General features: G+C 37.0%; 1 protein-coding gene across 2 annotated transcripts in view; it reads right to left on the reverse strand.

Annotated features, from left to right (window-relative positions):
• Positions 1-255: 255 nt before the first annotated feature.
• CADPS2 (calcium dependent secretion activator 2) overlaps positions 256-22173 on the reverse strand; it is a 493834-nt gene continuing 471916 nt past the window's right edge. For both annotated transcript variants that reach the window (XM_060108899.1, XM_060108898.1), the window contains 2 exons: positions 6313-6417; positions 256-563 (listed from right to left, as the gene is read on the reverse strand). In XM_060108899.1, coding sequence (XP_059964882.1) covers positions 390-563; positions 6313-6417 — 279 coding nt within the window. In that variant the 3' untranslated portion in view covers positions 256-389. The remainder of the gene's footprint in view (positions 564-6312; positions 6418-22173) is intronic.

The raw sequence follows: 22173 nt of genomic DNA on the forward strand, positions 1-22173 counted from the left end.
GGTACGTACAATAGAGCTGGCACAATGATGAGAAGTGGCTTATTCTCACAATGTTGTATCATGAGAAATACATATTTCACTTCACACAAGCGACATGACTTTGATGTAACTACAGAAAAAAAAAGTCGAATCTTCTTTAAAAAAAAAGGTTCATGTTCCAATCACAGAGCCAAAGATCATCATTTTAGATCAAGCTACACAAAAAAGGCTGATCTTCTTCAAAAAAATACTTGGCATTTTCTCTTTTAACTCTGCTTCAGGTTAACTTTTTAAAATGTAGAGTGAAATACAAGCATTTATATTTGGTCCAAGCAATCAATGTAATTACAAGGACAGGTACAAAATAAACAATGTCAAGGCCCTCCTTCCTTCTGCAGAGCTGCATTTTATTAGCCTTCTTCTTCTTCGTCACTGTCTTTCATCGTGATGCCCTGAAGTCCTCCTCCTTCCGAAACAGAAGCTGTAGCCTCTTCTACTGTTAAACGTCTGTGCAGGGTGTCATAGGTCTTACTGTTCAGGGTGCCTTCCAACACACCCTGCAATCGGAAGTCCCTATAGGTTTTCTGGAGGAAGGAGAGAGAATTTGCTTAGATCCCTTATGGATTATATGTCTGGATGTATATGTGTATGTCTGAATGTATATATACTCAGTTGGCATTTCAGAAATGATCTTGGACAATTCACTAATGGATTCGGATTGTAGCTGCCCAGGCCAGTCATCCTGTTGGTGTAGGTTCTGGGGAGCAAATGAAATGACTTTTGATAGTGCTATTCAAACTAGAATCACTCTGAGTAGATCAAAATGTTGTGACTGTCAGATGACAAATGAGCTTTTTTCCTCCAAAATATGACTAATTGCACAGAATTTACTATTTGAATAACCTGTAACAAAGGTAAAATGATATGTACTTATGTACATTTTCAGTATGAAGGAATTCTTAGTTTTTCAATTGAGGAGCCTTTATTTTAGTATTGAAAAATACGTTACATTTTATAAAATGCATTAGGTTTTTGGGGGAGGTGTGTGGAGGGAAGAGGATTAATCCTATTATCACTAAAAGAATTTGAATTTTCAGCATTTGTGAATTATAAAGTTTATTTATATGCACACTGGGTAAAAATTTGTGTACACCCAAATGTCTGTGTGAATTTTGCCCTTCTGAAATTGCCTTGGAATGTGAAGTGTTAAATTCTGGCATTAAACTTCCATTGATGAGCTAATAAAACATATTTACTTTTTTGTGTGTGAAACAGTAAATTATTATTTGGTGTATTATGTGTCAAAAATAGAGCAAATATCATGTTATTGTTTATACAGTGGTTCTTAAAAACAACAAGAACAACAACAAAACTCTGATTTCTGTGGCTCTTAAGATATGTAACCTATAAAACTTTCCTTATTTTACTTTTCTCCTGAAGTGAGACTTCCTTCACCCATGAGTTTTTGATGACTAAACAAGGCTGGTATTTTATTATTGATTTTTAAAGTTGTAGAAAAAGTCTAGAGTTAGTTCAATGGGGAAACAAAGCACAAATGAAGATAGCTCATTCTGTAGAGGCACTTCTAAGGCCATTAAAATGCTAAATATCTTTAAAGATTTTTTTTTTAACTGTCCTATGTTAGATTTAGAATACTAAACAGCCAGATGTCAATGGACTGGCCCAAAGTATCAATACATATCGATGTGCCACTTTTGTGTTCGAAATGATTGCTAACAGTCACTTTTTGGGGGGTTTGCACTTAACAGATGAAAAAAGTCAAATAAAAAAAGGAATGTTGTACTTCCTGGCCCAAAATTACAACTCCAATAGCTGAAAATTAACATTAAGGGATGCCTGATTTCACTCAACACAATTAGAAGGAAAATATAATATTCAAAGAGGGCAGCTGAAGGTGCTTATCCACTTGAGGTAGGAAGTGCTGATGGATGGCATCCTAATCCCCTGGAATATACACACCTGGTCTACAAACAGACTTCTGGGAAGGAACAGAACCATTACAAGGTAGTGGTGCCATTGGTGTTTTCACATTTTATCTTCCTGTCTTATATCATCTGACTTATGCCCCGTGGTACCATTCAAGTTTCAGAAGTGATATTCACTGGTTATAAATAAAATGCATAAATAAAGTCCACCTCATGTCCAAAAAATAAACTGAATGGTGAGGAACACTATACTGAATCTGAGGTCAGTACCTCAACAGCAAGAAAATTTAGTGTTTTTTTTCTTAAATGACCCAAACTATTTAAATTTGATTATTTATTTATTTATTTATCTATTTATGGCTGTGTTGGGTCTTGGTGCTACATGTGGGCTTTCTCTAGTTACGGTGAATGGGGGCTATTCTTTGTTGCAGTGCACGGGCTTCTTGTTGCGGTGGCTTCTCTCGTTGTGGAGCACGGGCTCTAGGCACGCAGGCTTCTGTAGTTGTGGCACGTAGGCTCAGTAGCTGTGGCCACGGGCTTAGTTGCTCCGCGGCACGTGGGATCTTCCCGGACCAGGGCTCGAACCCGTGTCCCCTGCACTGGCAGGCGGATTCTTAACCACTGTGTCACCAGGGTAGTCCTTTTAATTTGATTTTAATATTTTGTATTAAGACACATAAATCCCACCATCCTCATATTCTCTTTCTAAACCATTAAAGCTTATTATTACTAAGGTGATACAGTCACATCAAAACATACGGTAATTTGCATCAGAACCCATGAAGTAACTCTGTAAGGTAAATTTTGTCTGGAAAAATCTAGTAACTAGTATGCATGGTATTACTACCATAGAGATTTCTGTTCAAGCCTCTAACACTCTGATAGATTAAAAATATATCAAGCACACAAAATATTCATCTACGGATAATACATCTGAAATAAAGTATTAGTGTTCCACTGACAATTATATACCAAGTTTGTGAGTCCCACTTTCTTATTTTATTGGAATGACTTTCCTTAGACTTAGCTTAATTATCAGTAAGTTGGCCAGGACAGAGTTGTATTGTGGATTTGCAGCCCTAAAGGCTTTCTAATTTGTATAAAATTAAGACTCTGCTTCCTTACTTTATTAGTAAGCAATAAGCAGTTAAGGGCACTGCAGGGCAGGTACCCTTGCAATCTCTCTCTTTCTCTCTTTTTAGAATTCATAACATGTTATTGACACTTAGAGATCCTCTGTGGCTGCCAAGAAGGTCTGCTTGGCTCTTACTTAAGACAAGTGCCTGCCGCAGGGTGCTGCTCACTTGTTGTCTTTTCTCCTAGTAAAAGAAGCAGCTCATTTATGTTAACCGCTTTTAAATGTCAAATGGCCTCTAGGGAGAACAGAAATCCATCAGCCATTTTGATTATTTGAGGATTCTATTTTTCCCTTCCCCAAATAAACCATTCTGATGTTTAAACTTTGTTAATTTCTTAGTCCTAAATCTTCTGTGAAAATCTTATTGCAATTCGTCTCTTCTTAGTGAGCAACTCAATGAACCAATTGGCGTCTAAGTGTCTTTGTGGGGCAAAGTTGGCTATCATATACATCTTGATGGCATCTGGGTCTCCGTGGGCACAGAAGAATGACAATGCTTCTAAGGACTAGGCTGCCAGAGTCCAGTAGCTCTCGGCTCGGCTCCTGAGTAGAATGCACTACTCTGCTGTAACATGCAGGTCCAGTCTAAGTGATGTGGATGGAAGGAAAGCCTACCCGGGGCCTGCACAATTCTATACATGTGCTGTTTAATAGCTGCTTAAATTCACTGGAAAATGAACATTATAAACATAGCCATATAGGCTCTGAAGAGTGATGAATCTATGTATGAAATTGGCTAAAGTCTGTTTATGTTCAAAGTAGAAAAAAAACAGTTAGAACACTGAATTAATTCATCCTAATTTTCATTGTGAAAATCATCACTTTTAGTTATTAAATAAAGCCCTATGAGTTGATTAAATGTATCAGCCCAAGAAAGTATTGGCTGAGTTTGGGGACCTGCTTGCGAAAAACAAAACATGGAAAGTCAAACATATACATGAAATTTAATTTCATATTTATCAGTCTTGACTGTTGGTAGCCATAATGAAGACTATATTAAAATAAGATAAATTGACTGGCTTAGAATACAATGGAAATGTCACCCATTAATGTCAACAAAATTATTAATCATTTTTTCTGCTAAAATATTCACTGGTGCCTGAACTGTTATGACTGTGAATATGAGAAGAGGAATAACTTTGAAATAAACAGATGATGGGCTAATAAAAAATGGAGATTCTTATTATAAAAACAAAGAAAGAGCTTCCCAATCTATCAACTAATACCAATCAGCTGAGTATGTAATTTCTGACATCCTGAACACAGTAGACATTAGCTTGAAAATATGGCTGATCCTAAGGGGAACAAGCTAATCCCAATATTAGTCACAGTATAGACTGCAATCTTAACATGTACACATATTTAGAAGGTAAACACAGATTATTCTGATTCTCTTTTATGAAAAACAAACTTCAGTTGAAAGCTCTCCAAGTGACATTTATAGAAACAAGGAAGAAACCATGGAGGAACTAAAGCAAACATGAACGTATCATAATGTGTTTTCAGTTTCTTTGTAAAATAAATAACACCTGGTAAAAAGTGTTCTAGATCAAAGGTAGTCTGTCAATTGAAATGTAATGTTTTAGTGTATTAAAATTAGTGGGTGACCAATTTTACTTGTTATTTATGACTAATCATGATTGCTATTACTGTGACATTATAGGTCTGGTTCTATGTTCCAGTAGATTTGCCAATTTCTGACTGGAATAGAACTTTCCTCTTGGTGGATCTTTCTATAACCTATGTGTCTGTGGCACAAAAGAATTCATATTCTAATGAGACGGTAGGAACCAAGAGAATGGTGGAAAATATTTTTTTTTTTTTTTTTTTTTTTTTTGCGGTATGCGGGCCTCTCACTGTTGTGGCCTCCCCCGTTGCGGAGCACAGGCTCCAGACGCGCAGGCTCCGGACGCGCAGGCTCAGCGGCCATGGCTCACGGGCCCAGCCGCTCCGCGGCACATGGGATCCTCCCAGACCGGGGCACGAACCCGTATCCCCTGCATCGGCAGGCGGACTCTCAACCACTCGCGCCACCAGGGAGGCCCTGGAAAATATTTTAATGTGGATAAAACTTTTAATGATGTGACACAGTGGTTCTTCTCAAACTTTATCTCTATCAGAATCCTCTGGAGGGCTTGTTCATGTACAGATGGCCAGGCCCCACTCTCAGACACTCTGACTTAGTGAGTCTGGTGTGGAGCCGAAGAATTTGCATGTCTAACAAGTTCCCAGGTGATGCTGATAATGCTGTATCAGGAATGACATTGTGAGAACCACTGTATATGTGTGTGTGTGTACATATACACACATACACACAAATATACACATATACATATATATGTACGTGCAAATATACATATACACATATATAGGCGCACACACATATATATAAATACATCAATGGTATATGTATACCATTTGATAAATGGTACTACAATGGATGTAAAAGTCACCTATTTAAAGGAACAGCTGATTCACAAGAGCTTAGAGTTATGTTTTTTGCCATAATGTAGAATTTGTCTCAATTTTAAGAAAAAGTTATACTTGTGGTAAATTTTGTATTTCCACTGGAATTTATAAGGTGTGAAAAATCATGTTGAATAATATATTACTTTAAAGCCCCTACTCACTCAATATAACATGCACGTGATTACATTTCCTCTTGAAAAGCAGAAGTCAAAATGGCCTCATTGAACTGATATAACATCTGTTAGTGGTTATGGATGGTCCCCGACACTCATACTGATCATCTCTTACATATAAGAAGGGGCATGCTTCCAAAAGAATTCAGGCAGTGACAGTGTTTTATTTTCATATCAGGATAGAACAAAATAAAGGAGACTCTCCTTATCCTAGGGGCAAATATAATTCAAAAGTCCTCATAATAATATATTAATAAATATGAAGGACATATATTATGAGAAAACATTTCTATACCTAAGACAATTAATACAAAATTATTGTGGACCTACTACATTCAGGTAAATGTGCTAGGGGCTTTATGTATATATTATCTTCAAATATGATTACTTGATAAAATATTTTTAATTTATTAATGCAAAAATGATAAATGTATGTTTATTTAGGAATCTAACTGAAAATGGAACAAACAGCAGCACATCATTGCTGAAAGTGATGTTTTTAAAGTACTTACATCCACTTAGGTATATTAAATACGATTTTCTTATATGTCAATATCTTGCCATTATAGCTTGCTGGGCAATTCACATCTAAACACATTTTGTTTACCTTCACAATCTTGATTAGTGTCTTCAGTTGGTAAATATGAAGCTGAAGGTCTAATCTATCAGCCAGCCACACACAAATGACTTTCATGGAATTGCTGTACCATTGCTGGAAAGAAGGATGGGGGCGGGGGGAGGGGAAGAAAACAGAAAAGAAAACAACCTCTGCAGTATTCATTTAACAGATTCGGTAATGAGGGGGTAATGAAACACTCTGAAATGACCACAGATAAGCACTTGAAGTCAATAATGCTATAATTTTCTGTTAACAGAATTGTATGTTTTGCTAGAAAACCTGCTAAGTTGACCTAGGCTGTTCTTTACACGAATTAACATTACAGTCTTTTAGCTGTAACATATTCATGGGAAACAGTGTTTTTGCACTTGCAGCCTAGCGGCCTGCTTTGTAATTCGTAGGTAACAATGGGTACTAAATACATGTTATGGGACTGAATGGACTGCCAAGCAGCAGGAAAAAAACAGATAAATTATTTTCAAAGGGAAATTTCCCATTAGCCTGTATGTTATGTAAAAATCAGAGTAGATGCCATCATGCATGTAGGCAATACCTAGAAATAGCATTTTAAAGGAGGGATGGCAAAAAACATCCACAGCTTGCTAACCTCTAATCCCCAATCACACCTTTATCTACTATCGGTTGTTAAGTATTTGCCAAGATGGTCTAAAACCACCTAGAATAAAGATTTCAGATCTTAGGAAGGAACATTATCAGGATGGAATTCTTGTGTCTTATAAGAATCACAAAAACAGATGTCAGTTGACCAAATTATAAAAGAAAACAATCTGTTTCATTTTGCAAGTGGTTTTGGAGGGTTCATATTTTCTCTCTGTTTATTGTAACTCTCTTGGTGGGAAAATTGAAATTCTTCTCTAATGTACCTTCCTGCTCCTATATAATGCCTGTGAGTATAGAAAAAGAAGAAATTTTGTTCCTATTTTCAAAAAAGGGCAATCTGCCATTAGTGATGGCATTTTAAGGGATTCAGTACTTACACGCCAAAGCCAGGTTTAGGTAATACTGTAAGAAAATAATGCTACTCATTCAGATAACTGTGAGAAATATCAATGTCCACGCAGCATTTAGGAAATGACAAAAGAGTTTTTGAAAGAGAAGGTATTTTGTGCCTTGCTGTGTACACACAGTGACACTACAGATCACATAGGTACGTGCATATGTTCTTAGGTATTCAAACACAGAAACAAATCTTAAAAGATATTTTTCTTCCATAATAAAGCAGTAAATACAAATTTCTAAAAGAAATCTCAAGTGATACAAGTAAGTCTGAAATTCACCTGGACTTGTATTTACTAACATTGTTCTAATAAAATTTAGTATAAGGAATGGTAGTTTAAGCATAATATAAAAATGAATTAGTTTAACAGTTCATCAGACTTATTTCTATTAATTTGTTGGCATACTGGACACACATGCATAAAATGAGATAAGCTAATGAAAATGAATAACTGATTTACTGAATACTGTGATATTAAATGGATGAATGAACATTCAAGTTTTTAAAATGTGAGATGGGCTATGGTTGTTTAAAAAAAATATTATTCATGTACCCAGTTTTGCTTTTTCCTAATGATTACTTTCTTAATTTTCAGGACATGTAAAAGTATCAGAAATAAGTTTTATAAAATGAGATACTCCTAAATTCTTAAAAATAAACTGCTAAAAAATTCAGTGCTTCAGCTGACATATTAAATCTTAATAGATTAGTATCTGGTATTTAAATTCTATACTTCCTTATTTCAAGTTATAGCCTCAACTACTTGAGTTCTATTTTAATGCAGGTAAACACTCATAGGTATTGGTGATATTGAATATGAGTATACTGAATTAAAACCCTCGGCCCCAGACCAACCTCCAAGTAACTTGAAAACTAAAATGTAGTCATAATGGTTATGACTCTTAAATTATAGTGTTTCTTCAAGGAATAATTTTTTTTTTTAGTTGGGGGGACAAAATATGATATATTGTACAAAGTTTATAACATACAAGTTAATTGGGCTGTTAGACTGTAAAGTTACTATATATATGGTAAGCTGCATGAATCTGAGGTAAATGAAAATGCTTTCTTAAAATTACTCCATATGCATCTTATGTTCTTAAAAAATCCTTAGGTAATTTAAAATTAATGTAACTTCATTTTTCCATTACATGAGTGATACTTATGATTAAGTGATAACTGAAAGGACATCTAACATAACACAGAAATTTATTATCAATATAACTTCTTTAACATAATGCCAAAATTATAATTTTAAAGAAGAATAATTTGGGAATAAAATGATCTAAAGTTAACTATAAAAACAGAGAAAAAGAACTAATGTTAATAAAGTGCTTAAGCTACTTCATCATCATCTTACCTTAAAGGCAAACAAATTATTCTACAAGGAACATTCTATAAGAAAAATTACTTTATCTGCTAATCATGCATATTTTTTGGTTCCAAAGTCAAAGCATTTTGAAGAATTTCAGCTAAATCAAGCAAATGATGAAGAGAAATCAATAGCTTAGCTTAGAGTTTATGTTGCTATGAAGAATAAGCTAACAAACAAAAAATCTTACTAGGACTGCTTCTTTCTTATATATGGTGAAACACACACACACACACACACACACACACACACCAAACAGACAAAACCACCAAACAGAAATCACTAGCATTTTCCTATTTCTGGTGTTGGAATGGTTGTGTTCTTCTTCTAGGTGGAGGACCATAGATTCCATTTTTTTCATCTTGAGAAAAAAGTCAAAGGTAAGTTAGCGTCATTCCCCCCACCCCACCAAACCAAACCAAACCACCCTCCAAAGCAAAGAAACAAAAATTTGAAAGGGGTGAATGTGCAGTGAAGTGTGACTGTTAGAAAATGTGCTTTCATTTTGGAAAAGTTAATTTTATAAAGCAACTTGTTTGACTATTCACTTTTCCTTTCTGGGGATGACAACGAAGGGGCGCTGGAGCTTGCACTCAAGTCGTGGGTATGGCATTACTGCTTTATTCCCTGCTTGGTCTACTTAAGAATAAAGCAGTTAGTGTATATCCTACACTTTTTTTCTCCATCAATCCATGCCAGCAGCCTACCACTTTAACAAAATATGCTTTTTTTTTTTTCTTTTTTGTGGTTCATTCAACTCCTGTAAGGGCATGCCTTACTCACTTCATTTTCTTGAGATATCTCTTTTAAAGCAAAAAGAAAAGAAAAGGAAAGGCTAGGGTTGACTCTGTGAGACCCCTGTATTTATTCACACTTATTGTGCATGACTGTAGACTGGTAAATCATATTAGCAGCCCGTCTCCCCATCAAGCTGCTACTTGCTTTCCAGCCCTGGGAAGGTTCAACAAATCAACAGGAGCACGGAAAACAGAACATCAGTCTAATCTAGTGTTTAAGGTGAAGTTTTCAAACCCAATCTAAGAAGATCTTTAGAGCAAGCAACAAGCTGAAGGGCTCAGAAGGTGGTATTGACAATGAAAGAGTGTTGAAATATTGAGAAGCGCAGCACTTGTGCATTTTTAATAACAAGAGGGTCAACAAGGACACAGCTCCCTCAGTGCCAGGAGTTGCCACTGACTATGGAAATTGCCACACCAGGGCTATAAACGCTTGCAGTTCATCAGCTTTCTTAAACAGTTCATCAGCTTTCTTAAACACCCTGAACCCCCTCAGTGGACCTTTAGTCTTGAATTAACAAACGAAAGCAATGAAAGAGGGTGCATTCTGAATGGCTGGCATTGATCCCCAACTGTGTCAGCACTGCTACAGGCCCTGAAAAACTCTCTCCATTGTCAATAGAAATTGACAAACCTCCTCTCCTAAATAGTGCAGCTGAGCCGGGCGGGATCCACGCAGCTGTAAAGGGCTCTGCTCTTGGGGCCGGGGAGCACTAACAATGGAACAAGCATGAGCTCTTTGTCAGTCCCAGACTCGGCAATTTTCTAACAAGGATTAAAGTTGTTTCTCGGCAGTGCTGGTGAAAAGAGATTTAGCAACATACCGTGCTTTCTTCATGCAAGTTAAAGAGAAGTAGTTAAGGAATTTCATTATTCTGTTGACCAGTGGAAATACAAAACAAATATATTAAATATGCACGGCTCCCTTTGCTGCCTAATTTATAACATTTTGAGGAGGATTCAATTAAATATAACACTTACTGCCTGGAAACAGGCGCTTCGCTTTTATTTTGGAAGTTTTATTTTTTAAAAAGTCCAGCTGCTTGCCACCTGGAATGAGGTCTCAATACATACTAATGCACAATGTCTTCAGACCTTCCGGGGCTGATGTTCCTAAATCTGAATCACAGGACCACATAGGGTTCATATATTGAGGCTGCTTCAAGCAAATGATTTCTGTCAGAATGTGGCTTCTGATGATGATGGCAGGGTAAAAATAGTTGCTTTGCTGGGGAACAAATCTGTGATATATTTTCTGCTTAAGTGTTTAGCTTTTTATGATTATGAACTTGGTACAACTAGCTGATATATTTTCATTCTTCTCCAGCTAGGCTCGTCTCAATAGATGAACAACGGAAAAAAAAAAAAAAAACCCAACACTTTTTAGTGCCCCCAGATATGAAATGGCTACATTTCCACAGTATGTGTGCATTTCTTCATTTATTTCAAGAGAAGCTGATAGTTTTACCAGAGTCAAGTCACCGTGCTGAAATGACATACCATGTAGAAAATCTCATCTTAGGAAATATGTGCCTTTTAAATGTTAAGTTTAATTGGATAAAAGAATAATAGTTTTGAAAAGCTTGATAAATATAAAGCATCCTTTAGGATCATTTCATGGCTTTAGAGGGCAACAAATTATTTAGAAATGTTAATGTCCTACAGTTTCACCAGTACATTAAAAAGTAAATAGAAATGTTTCTTTAAACATGGAGTGTTCCTTTTGTCAATAGTACATCTGTTTAATATAACTAAATTCATGGTCACTTCCCATTTCTAGGCACTAAAATGCAGATCTATATTAACGGTACATTTGATATAATAATGCCAACATTTCCACCCTCTTTTCAAGCTAACCCACTGAAATGATTATATTTGGTTCCACAAAACAGACCCTCAAAACACAAGCATTTAGGGCTTCCCTGGTGGTGCAGTGGTTGAGAGTCCGCCTGCCGATGCAGGGGACACGGGTTCATGCCCCGGTCCGGGAAGATCCCACATGCCGCGGAGCAGCTGGGCCCGTGAGCCATGGCCGCTGAGTCTGCGCGCCCGAAGCCTGTGCTCCGCAACGGGAGAGGCCACAACAGTGAGAGGCCCGCGTACCGCAAAACACACACACACACACAAAACCCACAAGCATTTTGAAAGTTTTAAGTGTGAATTTTACGTTGGCTTGGAATAGGATTAAAGGCTATATTTAAGGAAAACTGAAACCAGTCTATTAGGTTAAGAATACGGGAAGTGTTCAACCCAACCTACATCTATCAACCAGCTAGCCCCGGAGGCGCGCAGGAGGAGGGAAACAGAGACTCGCATCTGGACGTGGAGGCTGAGGGCTGGCCGTGAACGCACCAGAGAAGAACATCAACACAGAAGCTGCAGGGGCCGCAGTGCCGACCCCTGTGATGCGACTGTTTGCTTGACTGAGCCTGTCACTTGCTTTCTCTATGCCTCAGTTTTCTCATCTGTGATATGACGGACAGATTATATGAGCTAGCTTTAAAATAAGACTTTTGTGCTCTCCAGAAATACTATGAGATTAGATTTGACTGTCAAAGGAAGGGGCATGATTAGAAGCAATATAGCTTGTGATTCTCCTAAAAGAAGGGAAAAGCCAATTGTTTTTTTTAAATGCTACATAAATATAGCTTTGTTCATCCAAATATTCAAGTCTAGGATTCCAGAAGTTTCATCTGGCCTTTTAATGAAGTACAGACATATAAAAATGAAATAATAAAGTATAATGAGGAATAAATGAAATTTATTAAGAACTGTGAAGTATTATTATGATTTTATAATAACAAATAATGTTAGATACAATATATTATATTGTATATAACAATAATCCTCTGATTATAAAGGCATTTGATGTTTTTAAAAAATCCTCCAGGGGAAGTTCAAGTGCATCAGTTAAATTTTCATTTGATTCTTAAAACAACCTTGATGAAGTGGTTATTATTCCTATTTTGCATGGAAACTGAGCTCACGTAGGTAGAAAACTGAGTTTAGATTAAGCAATTTACTTATTTAAGTTTATGTAAGTGGCAAGGTTAAGATTCATCTTATACCTATGCTCCAGAGTCCGTGCTCATGACTACTAGGTTATTCCATTTCCTTCTATGAAACAGTCTGTTCCACCAATGAAGTCTCTGATTTTTTAAGAGTAGTTTGATGCTTGTAGCAAACAACTAAGAAAACAACTCTACCATTCCTGGTGGTCCCTGATAGTTATCATAACACAGGATTGTGAAGTAATACAGGAGATACTTGTTGTTTCAAAGAAGTCCATCACATTATCTTGCAAGTTACTGTAATCTGCATTTCCAAAGATATTTGTACACCGGATAATGTAATTATATAATGTAATAAATTTTTGGAAGAACCACACTCTGTTAGGGTAACCAACCAAATGGTTCTTGTGCTATGCATTTCCCACGTATTTCCTTCTTAAGTTGTGTTAAAGTGCCATATACCCTAATGCTTAGGAATACTGGGAAGATTTTTTTTTTCACTGCAACAAAACAAAGCAATGTGGAAAGAAGATCCTTAGTTCATTCATGAGGGGACTCGATCTATATGTGCAGTTTTCTTCATCTTCTTTTTTTTAACATGCAGAACAGAGAAGAACTTGATTCATGCTTTTTTCCTTCCATATTCAATAAACTCATGTTCAGGGCGATTTTCATTTCTTATCTCTATGAGGAAGTCTGCAAAGGAGAGTTCATGAGCACTATGACGTCTGTTAAGAAAGGGAAAATGTAAAAAGTACTAACATGGGAGGTTTGGCATGTAGTAGGTACCTAATAAATGCTTGTTGAATGCTGAAAAATCTTTCCCGCTCTTTTAGTTCAGTACTTTTTTTTCCCATTCCTTTTTTCTTAAAAAATGCATGAATATAATAACCAAGACACTTCCAAGATGCATTCAATCCTCTTCTGTTATAAAATAGGATAAGTTACATAACAGGGTAAGTTCCACAAATTGGGGGTTGCAAAAGCTCTTTTCCACTCACTACTATTTCATTAACCCCAAATTTCCTTTCTTCCAAAATATCCTGAAAGTAATATTATTAAACTAGCCTACCTATTCTCACACTAGACAAAGAGCATTAAAATCAATACTATTCTTCAAATTCGTTATCATCAAGTAGGCAAGTGCCTTTGTAAATTTATTCTGTGGTTCTTTCCCTGGTGCTAAAAAGATTAGTGATTACAAAGTGAAAATTTCAGATCATCAGTTGTTCCCCCTCTCGCCTACTTATTGACAAATGATGGAACACATACTGGTTTGGCTAATCTTTTGACTAATCAGTGGTTTGGTTGAACTCAGTGGTCAACCCAGTTATAATGGTGTGTGCACCAGTTTGGGGTGCAGACATAGACTATGAATGATTTATTTGGGCATATGACCTGTTCATCTGGTCGAATGACTCATCTTAAGTACTATATATAAAAATTTGGTCGATACTGCATTTAAATCAATAATGTAAGATCTGGATAAAAATAAATTAGACTATTAAATGGTACAAGTTTGAGATAAAACCTAGGTCTGAGAATTAATGGTTAGCAAGTCTTTCTGCTTCAGTTTCCTTATAAAAAATAGGGAACAATTATTCCAAAGTTTGTTTTCCAGAGTGTTGTAGGGACTGGGATAAATAGCTACCTTCCGGTCTCTGACTCATGGCGCACTCCCACAGGACCTGAATGACCTGCTGAACTGCTAGATGTTGGGTTTCTCTATATCTATGGTTTTTGGGCATGCCAATCCCTTTGTCTGGACTTTTATTCCCATGTACATTTCATTGGCCAGATTCGCGTTGACCTTTAAGACTCAGTTCAACTATCATTTCTGCTATGAAGCCAACACTATCTCTTACCAGGTAGACTTGATGCTCCTGTATTTCCTGCTCCTAGAACTCTGTACAGGTGTCTATAAAAATACTGCACAATGTGCCCTGTGTCTGCCTCAGCAGGCTGTGAGTATCCATAAGGCAGACACCAAGTCTTTTTATTGATAGCTTGAGCCCTTAGCAGAACGTCTGGCACATGACATGCATGACATAATTGTTGAAGGACTGAAGGCTTTTAAATATTTGGAAACATAAACTGTTACGTATATAATAGTGGCAGGGCAGCTTTTCAACAGAAAAAAGATAAAAGAATATCAGAGCCAGAGGAACTGTTGAGTTGAATTACACGTTTCATTAATAGCAAAATAATTTAATGCATGCTAAAGTTGTAGACATCATCAAAAAGTAAACAACTGCATCTGGCTAAAGAAATTTAACATAGAACTGAAAATGTGACAGTCTAATTTCGTTTTAAGTGATGAATTACGTAAAGGAGAAAGTACTGTAAACTAACAAACCCCCATGTCTATGTACATATATGAGTGTCCACATATATACTCTTATACACAAAGGTATGATAACATTATGTGCTCAGAGGTTGATGTGCTCAGCTCCCGGATGGGCCCTCAAGAGTCTGTCACACAGGCAGTGAGCTGCCCCTCCAGCATATGCTCAGGGCTAGTGGTAGCTATTCCTGGGGGGTATCTGAGGCTGTGGGGCATATCTGGTGTATGGCTGGCAGTGCTGCCTCTGCGTTTACACCAAGAAGTGACATGTCCTGGGTGCTTTCAATGCTTGTTGGTTTTGTGAGGTGTTAAAAAAAAAAAGTGAGAAACATCATTGGTGTGGCACTATTGCCTTGAGTCTGAGGGAACATGAGAGCTCTCCTGGGAGCTGGTATAAGCCTGGCTTTTGAGCAAAGAACCCATGAAGGGTAGAGAGGGAGAGCGTGCCCTTGTATTGTCACGGCATTTGATGTTGCAGGCACTAGAGCTAGGTGCAACCCTTGCACTGGCCCTAAATTCTGGCAAGTTTCCAATTATCCACTTGCAACAGAGGGAAATAAATAAACGTCATATTTAGATAATCACTATCATCTATTTTGAAAGGGTACTAAATTTTAATTCTCCATAGTACATCCATTTGGAAAAAATCTATTAATGTCTATTCAATAGGTGAAAATATGAAATATTTTAATGTAGAAATTAACAACTTTTTCAGAAGACCCACTTGGCCGTAAGAATGTAAGCTCCCTTAGGGCAGGAACTTGGTGTATCTTATCTAACATTGCATTCCAAGCTTCTAGCAGTGTGTGGCCTCTAGAAAATAAATACTGGTAGTATGAATAAATAATAAGAGGGGTTTTGATTTCCTATTTTAATTAGAATCCTACCGAGTCATTGTGACAGAGATACCCAACTATGTGGGAGGAAACAAATGCCTAACGTTTTTTTTTCTTTTTTTGGCCGCACAGCATGTGGGATCTTAGTTTCCCAACCAGGGATTGAACCAGTGCCCCCTGCAGTGGAAGTGCAGAGTCTTAACCACTGGACCAACAGGGAAGTCCCAATGCCTAACCTTTTAATCCCAACATTCATCACCATCCCTTGCACATCCTATTTGAAGGATGAATTGGATTTGTTTTCTAGATCTTATGCATCCAAAACGTCACAGGAATGACCATCCTACATCTATAAACATATACATTTTTAACTGTATAACATAGGCAGTAAGAGGAAAGTCAACAAGAAATATGGGGAGCATATGGGACCAAATTTATAAGGATCAGTAGAGCAAAAGTATGGGAAAGTTATCCATGAGAATGCATAAATAGGAATATGCCTTGAAAAAAATCTTGTTCAGCCACATTCAAATACTGCGTCCTATTCCTGACTCTAAACCCTAAGCATGACCAAGAACATTTTGAGAAGTTTCAAAGGACAGCCACAAAGATGATTAAAGGGCTAGAAAAGGGGCCTATGAAGAGAAGTTTAGCAAATAGGGATTATTTATCCTGGAGCAGACAAGTATGACAGGTGCCTTAATAACAGTCTTTATATATAGGAAGGATTATTCCCTAGAGATGCTGGCTACCTGCTTTTTGTTCTCTATTGAGAGGAAAAAGGGAAATGGGTTTTAAAAAACAGCATGAAGAATTTTGGTGACGTAGGGGTTAGAACTTGCTTTATTTCAAACAAAACATTTTGCCCATATTAAGACAGCAAAATTTAGATGGTCTCTTAATTAGGGCTGGGCTGAGATCAAGAAATTGAGGGCTCTCTGGAGTTTAGGTATTTATAAGTACCTGTGAAAATTGTTCTTTTATAGAGTTTCCTTTCAATGCATTCAATAAACACATGGTTTTGCCACAGTGATGCTGATTTACTACAATAGCCGTTTCCTTACACGGATTTTTATTTATTTATTTATTTTTTGTAGTTGGACGTAGTCAATAGTGGCAATCTGGCTGCCACTGCTGTGCCCACTTGTGAATGGCACTGACCACGTAGATGGGGCTGCATGGAAAGCTTGCAGAGGGAGTGTCTGACGGAGGAGAAGTTCAAAAGGCTACCACAGAAAATGGCTTTAAAGCCATGTGTCATTTGCTTATGAAGTTAGGTTTGAAGAGAAGAACAGTAGCTATCATTTCTATGAAAACACCACACTGGTCAACTGAAAGAGATGCTGGTCTCAGGGGAGTCCTGGGTATTTTCTTTTTTCTTTCTTTTTTTTTTGCTGTACGTGGGCCTCTCACTGTTGTGGCCTCTCCCGTTGCGGAGCACAGGCTCCAGACGCACAGGCTCAGCGGCCATGGCTCACGGGCCCAGCCGCTCCGTGGCATGTGGGATCTTCCCGGACTGGGGCACGAACCTGTGCCCCCTGCATCGGCAGGCAGACTCTCAACCACTGCGCCACCAGGGAAGCACTGGGTATTTTCATTAATAAGTCACTGGTTGCCAGATGCAAGCATGCAAACCACCGAGGAAAAGCCAGGCTCTGTGTGGAGAAGTCAGAGTTTTCAGACCATATTACATGTGAAGGCAGCATGAAATCAATACTAAATAACTTTTGAAATGCTCAACATGTTGCTTGTAATTATTTCAACTATCTTTGATAAAATCAGGAGGGAGAATTTTCTTATTTCTTCCATGGCTATTAAGTCACTGTTACCGGCTTGGGTGAATGAAGGCAAATGCATACTTATGCGTTCAGTGTTAAGAAAAATTTCTTGATGAAAATGCAAGTTTTGACATTTCCCATTCATCGGAGAGAGTTTTACCATTGCTAAGAGATTTTAGGTGATCAACCACAATTTTTTTTTTTCCTATTCAAACAAAAACCTCAGATCAGTTCACATGTGAGTTTTTTTTTTTTTTTAATTCTGAGCACAATTAAAGGTGAGTTAAGGCTCTGGTGGAAATCTAAAGAGCATCAGCAAATCTGAGCACTGCTCAGCTTTTGAATTGCTTTTCTACTTCTCAGTTCTTTTAAATGGTTTTCTATGGCAGGAACATTTTTCTTAATTAGTCACAGCTAATTAGTGTTCGGGCATAGACAAGTAATCAGAAATGTCAGAGCTGCAAGGCTACATCTCCCTAATCCTTTGATAATAATTTAGCCTCCTGGGAGGGCCCCAAGCTGCGGTAAGTAGTGACTGACAATAAGGCAAAATTAGGTGGGCAGCAGACCATTAGGATAGAAAAATAAAAAGCACTACCCGGTCCCGCTGAGCACCATCAGGCAACTAACTGCACTGCCAGATGAGGTGCCTGTTTAAGCCTGTGTTGTTAATTAGCTGATTCTACCAGACCTGCCACATATGTCCAGGTGCCTCATGCAAAGATGTGTATTTCTGGGCAAGTGCCAAATGACAATTGTGTCCCGTGATCACATTTCAAGAATCTAAGGAAGAAGTCCACATATTTCTGGAAGATTCTTTTGAATTATTAAAGAAATAAGATCAACAAGCTACAATACATTTTCTTGTTGAGTTTCTTTTAGGCAATTAGGCACGCTTATCTCAAGTTTCTCAGGTCTTAATTCACCAACAGCTTAGATTCAAATGAGGGCCTTTGGCCGCAGAGCCACGTCTGGACTTGCCAAAGCTATTTTGGCACACACCGTACATCAAAAGTAGATCCTTTCATAAGCCCTTACACTTACAAATGATAACATGAAAATAAGGATTATTAACTAAAATGAACGAGACAGCTGTAATTTGAGAGCAGAGGTTTTGAAGAGAAACAAACTTTGAGGGGAAAAAAGAAAACAGCTAAGGAGCAAGCTCTGTATGGCATTTACTGAGGCGGACATGACCATATACAGAACAAGTCTGACTACAACTGTCTTAAAAGACGTCACACAACTTCAGTGGGAGTCTGAATACTGTGGGTAAAACAAAGCAGGAATACATATAATGAAAATAAAAAACACCACCTGGAAAACAATGTGTTAAAGCAGCTAAATAAGACAGTGTTCAAATGTAGATGTGAGATGCCGGTCCTATAACACAAGTAAGAAACAGATAGTTAAACTTCTTATCTACCTTTAGTGCACAGTGTGGCCCAGGGTACACGACCTAACAGTGGGTGGAAATAAATGATCTCAAATAGTCTCAAGTACATCACAGAGCTTCTATCATCCATCTTTTCTAGTGATGGAAAAGGAAAAGAATGGAATGACATGAGAGTGATGGTGACATTTAATTTTGAGTGTTCATAGGGAAATCATGATTGGGCATAATATACCAAAATTAATGCTTTATATTTGACTTCTTTTTACATAGGGACAAAACCAAAAAGAAAATACTCTGTAACAGGAAGCTATACTGATTTAGGCAGGTATATAACAAATTGCTCGACATTTGAAAGTGAAAGATCATTGAAAAGAGGAAAAGTGCTATTTTTAAATCGACATTCACATATAAGAGAATATATCTATAATATCATGGAATGATAAGAAATGCAAGAAGGCAAAGAAGTCTTCTTAACGGGTCTTAACGGGTTCCAGCCTGCATTTCTAATAATGAGGTTGATTACATACACAAAGAAATTCATCCAAGGAATATGACTGAAAAAGTAGATGGTCAGTTCTAAATATATCCTACTATCTCGCAGCCATTCTTACTCATGTCCTGTTGATTTCATGTATTCTCGGGAAACCAACATGATAAATTTAATTTTTAAATAAGTTAAAGTAGTGTCAGTCTTACTGAGGACGAATAAATTCTCAAATCAAAAATTTGGGCATTGGTGTGAAACAGTTAACTCAAAAATTCTGAGCATTTCCCGCCTTTTTCTTATTTGGGAGTCCAGAGAAAAACAAGAGCATAGAAGTGCAAAATTAGTTTTATTTTGAAAAGCATATTCACTTGCAATAGTTTCTTTTTTTTTTTTCTTACCATATCTTAAAATGGCTACTGAACTCACTGACGTAGTTTAGGTCGATTTTACTTAAAATGTTTAATTTAGAGTTTCTTTACTGAAAAGAATTCTTTTCAAGGAAAGCCCTAAGAAATTAATCCTTCATAAAACACTATTCGGATGAATATCACTGATTAATTATCATTTAAAGAATTACTTTTAATTTTAGAAGACATCACAACACGATTTAAAAAAAATCTCATTGAGATGAAACTCCTCAACAATTAGATATTTAATCAGTTTATAACACAAGAGAATGTTTAATCTGCATGATTTACCAATTAAATACTGCACCCTGATGTGTCTTCAGCAACACGAGAGCTAAATCGAAATTGTTTCAAAGGGACACAAGATGGGAAATGCCCTATAAATGCACAAAGGTTTAGAGAGGTAGGAAGGTTGAGTGTCTCTCCTGGACAGCAGGATGCACTTCAGTCGACCCCTACGGGCCTCAGCATTGTAATATTCTTGGACATTAGGAAGTGACCACAGAGGATGCTCTCGTGGCGATTACTGTGGTGTCAGTTTTGATTTCTGAAACATCACCACTTTCTGACCCAGAGATCCAAAGCTCTCAGGGAAGTTGCCCAGCCTCTCTCCTGACCCATGGGCACCTGGGGCTCTATGTTTGCTGAAACTTGAGAGCGTGGGAAGAAACATCATAGTAGGCATTAAAAATGGAACTTAAGAATTAGAAAATCATTGCCATACCTTTATATTGGGATCAGACAAGTTGTAGATGGTTTTGCTTTGATAAAATTTTTTAAACAGCTACTGACAATGATGTTTTATATACTGGGGTAAGGGAGATTGCCTGCAAAGCAGAACACCTTCTTTTGGTGAATCCATATTCTCTTCTGCTACAGAACTTCCTTTAGATTTCTCTTACCCAGATAAGACACATTTTTTTTTGATTGAAAAAGTAGATTTAACATGTATATTTTTTTCCTTTGGCTAGATTCAAAACATAATGGTAATAAGTGAGTATAATTTTTTCTTTTTTTAAATTTAAGTATAGTTGCTATACAATATTATATAAGTTACAGATATACAATATAGTGATTCACAATATTTAAAGGTTGTACTCCATTTATAGTTATAAAATATTGGCTATATTCCCCATGTTGTACAATATAAGCTACAAGAATATACTGTGCAACGCGGGGACTATTATATTAACATATAGATTTTAAACAGCTTGTGTACCACCAATGACCACTTGACAGGCAAAGACAGCCTCTGTTTAAGCTATTCTGGTCACTCAGAAAGACTTAACATGAATACAGAATATATGAGTTCCAACCATTTTTCTAAATGTAGGGTTCAGAACCATGGTGGTAGCTGTACAGAATGTCAAATGACAGTCTTTATATAGAATCTATTTTCTACTTATCTACTGTAATTGCTACTGCTTATTGCTTTCACCTGGCCATCACAAAAAAACTTAAGAATTGATTGCTACTCCGGGGTGCAAGACTCAGCATGCAACCAACCCAGTAACTTTTGGCGCCACTGCTAAAATTAAAACTAAGTTAATTTGTTGGTTTAAAATCTGGAAGGGATTTCAGAAACCATCTGGAGTTCTAGACTAGCTTCTTCAGTTTATATGTACTACCTATACTGAGTCTCAAACAGGTGACATAACTTCTTGAAGCTCACTCATCCAATTAATGGCAGAACTGTGGCTGGAACTGAGGTCTCTGGATTCCTGGTCTAGCCCTCTTCCTACAAACGCTGTTTTACCACTTCAAATTTTGTAAATCTGAAGTATGGTAGACATAACATGGACTTTGAAACTAGAGAGACACAATTTCAAAATCCGACTTAGCACTTAACAAGTCCTTTATTGTCTCTGGGTGGGAGATTCCTTAACCTGAAAATAAGGCTAAAATGGGGGAGATGGCATCTACCCAGAAGGTTAGGAATGATATGGGTCAAGTATCTAGCACATTTCCTGGTACATGGAGGTGCCCTGCAAATAGTAGTGGTGACGGGGAAGGCTATTATAATTATTTTGACACTTTGAAAGGATTAGGGATGTACCTTAATCAAACTTAGTACCTTCCATTAAACGGGGGATCTGCCATCATTTACTTACACTTTTTTGAAATTATTTCTGTTTTAAGCAGAAAGTGTTTTATAAGTTTAACCACTTATGGAGTAAAGCAGAATGTCTTGATATTTATCCTAATATTAACTGTTTTGATCTTCAAATGATACTTTTAGTTTTAATATTTCAAGATTTGATGTAAACGTCTAAGATTATCCTACCTATGGTCTTTCAGATAATACAGATTTTAGTCATCCCCCTCTTTAACACATTGAAGAGGTAAGAAAACTTCCATTAGGGGCTAGAACAATAATAATAGCAGTGCAGGATGCTCAGGAAG

Source organism: Mesoplodon densirostris, chromosome 9, assembly GCF_025265405.1.
Source record: "Mesoplodon densirostris isolate mMesDen1 chromosome 9, mMesDen1 primary haplotype, whole genome shotgun sequence".
Lineage (NCBI taxonomy): Eukaryota > Metazoa > Chordata > Mammalia > Artiodactyla > Ziphiidae > Mesoplodon > Mesoplodon densirostris.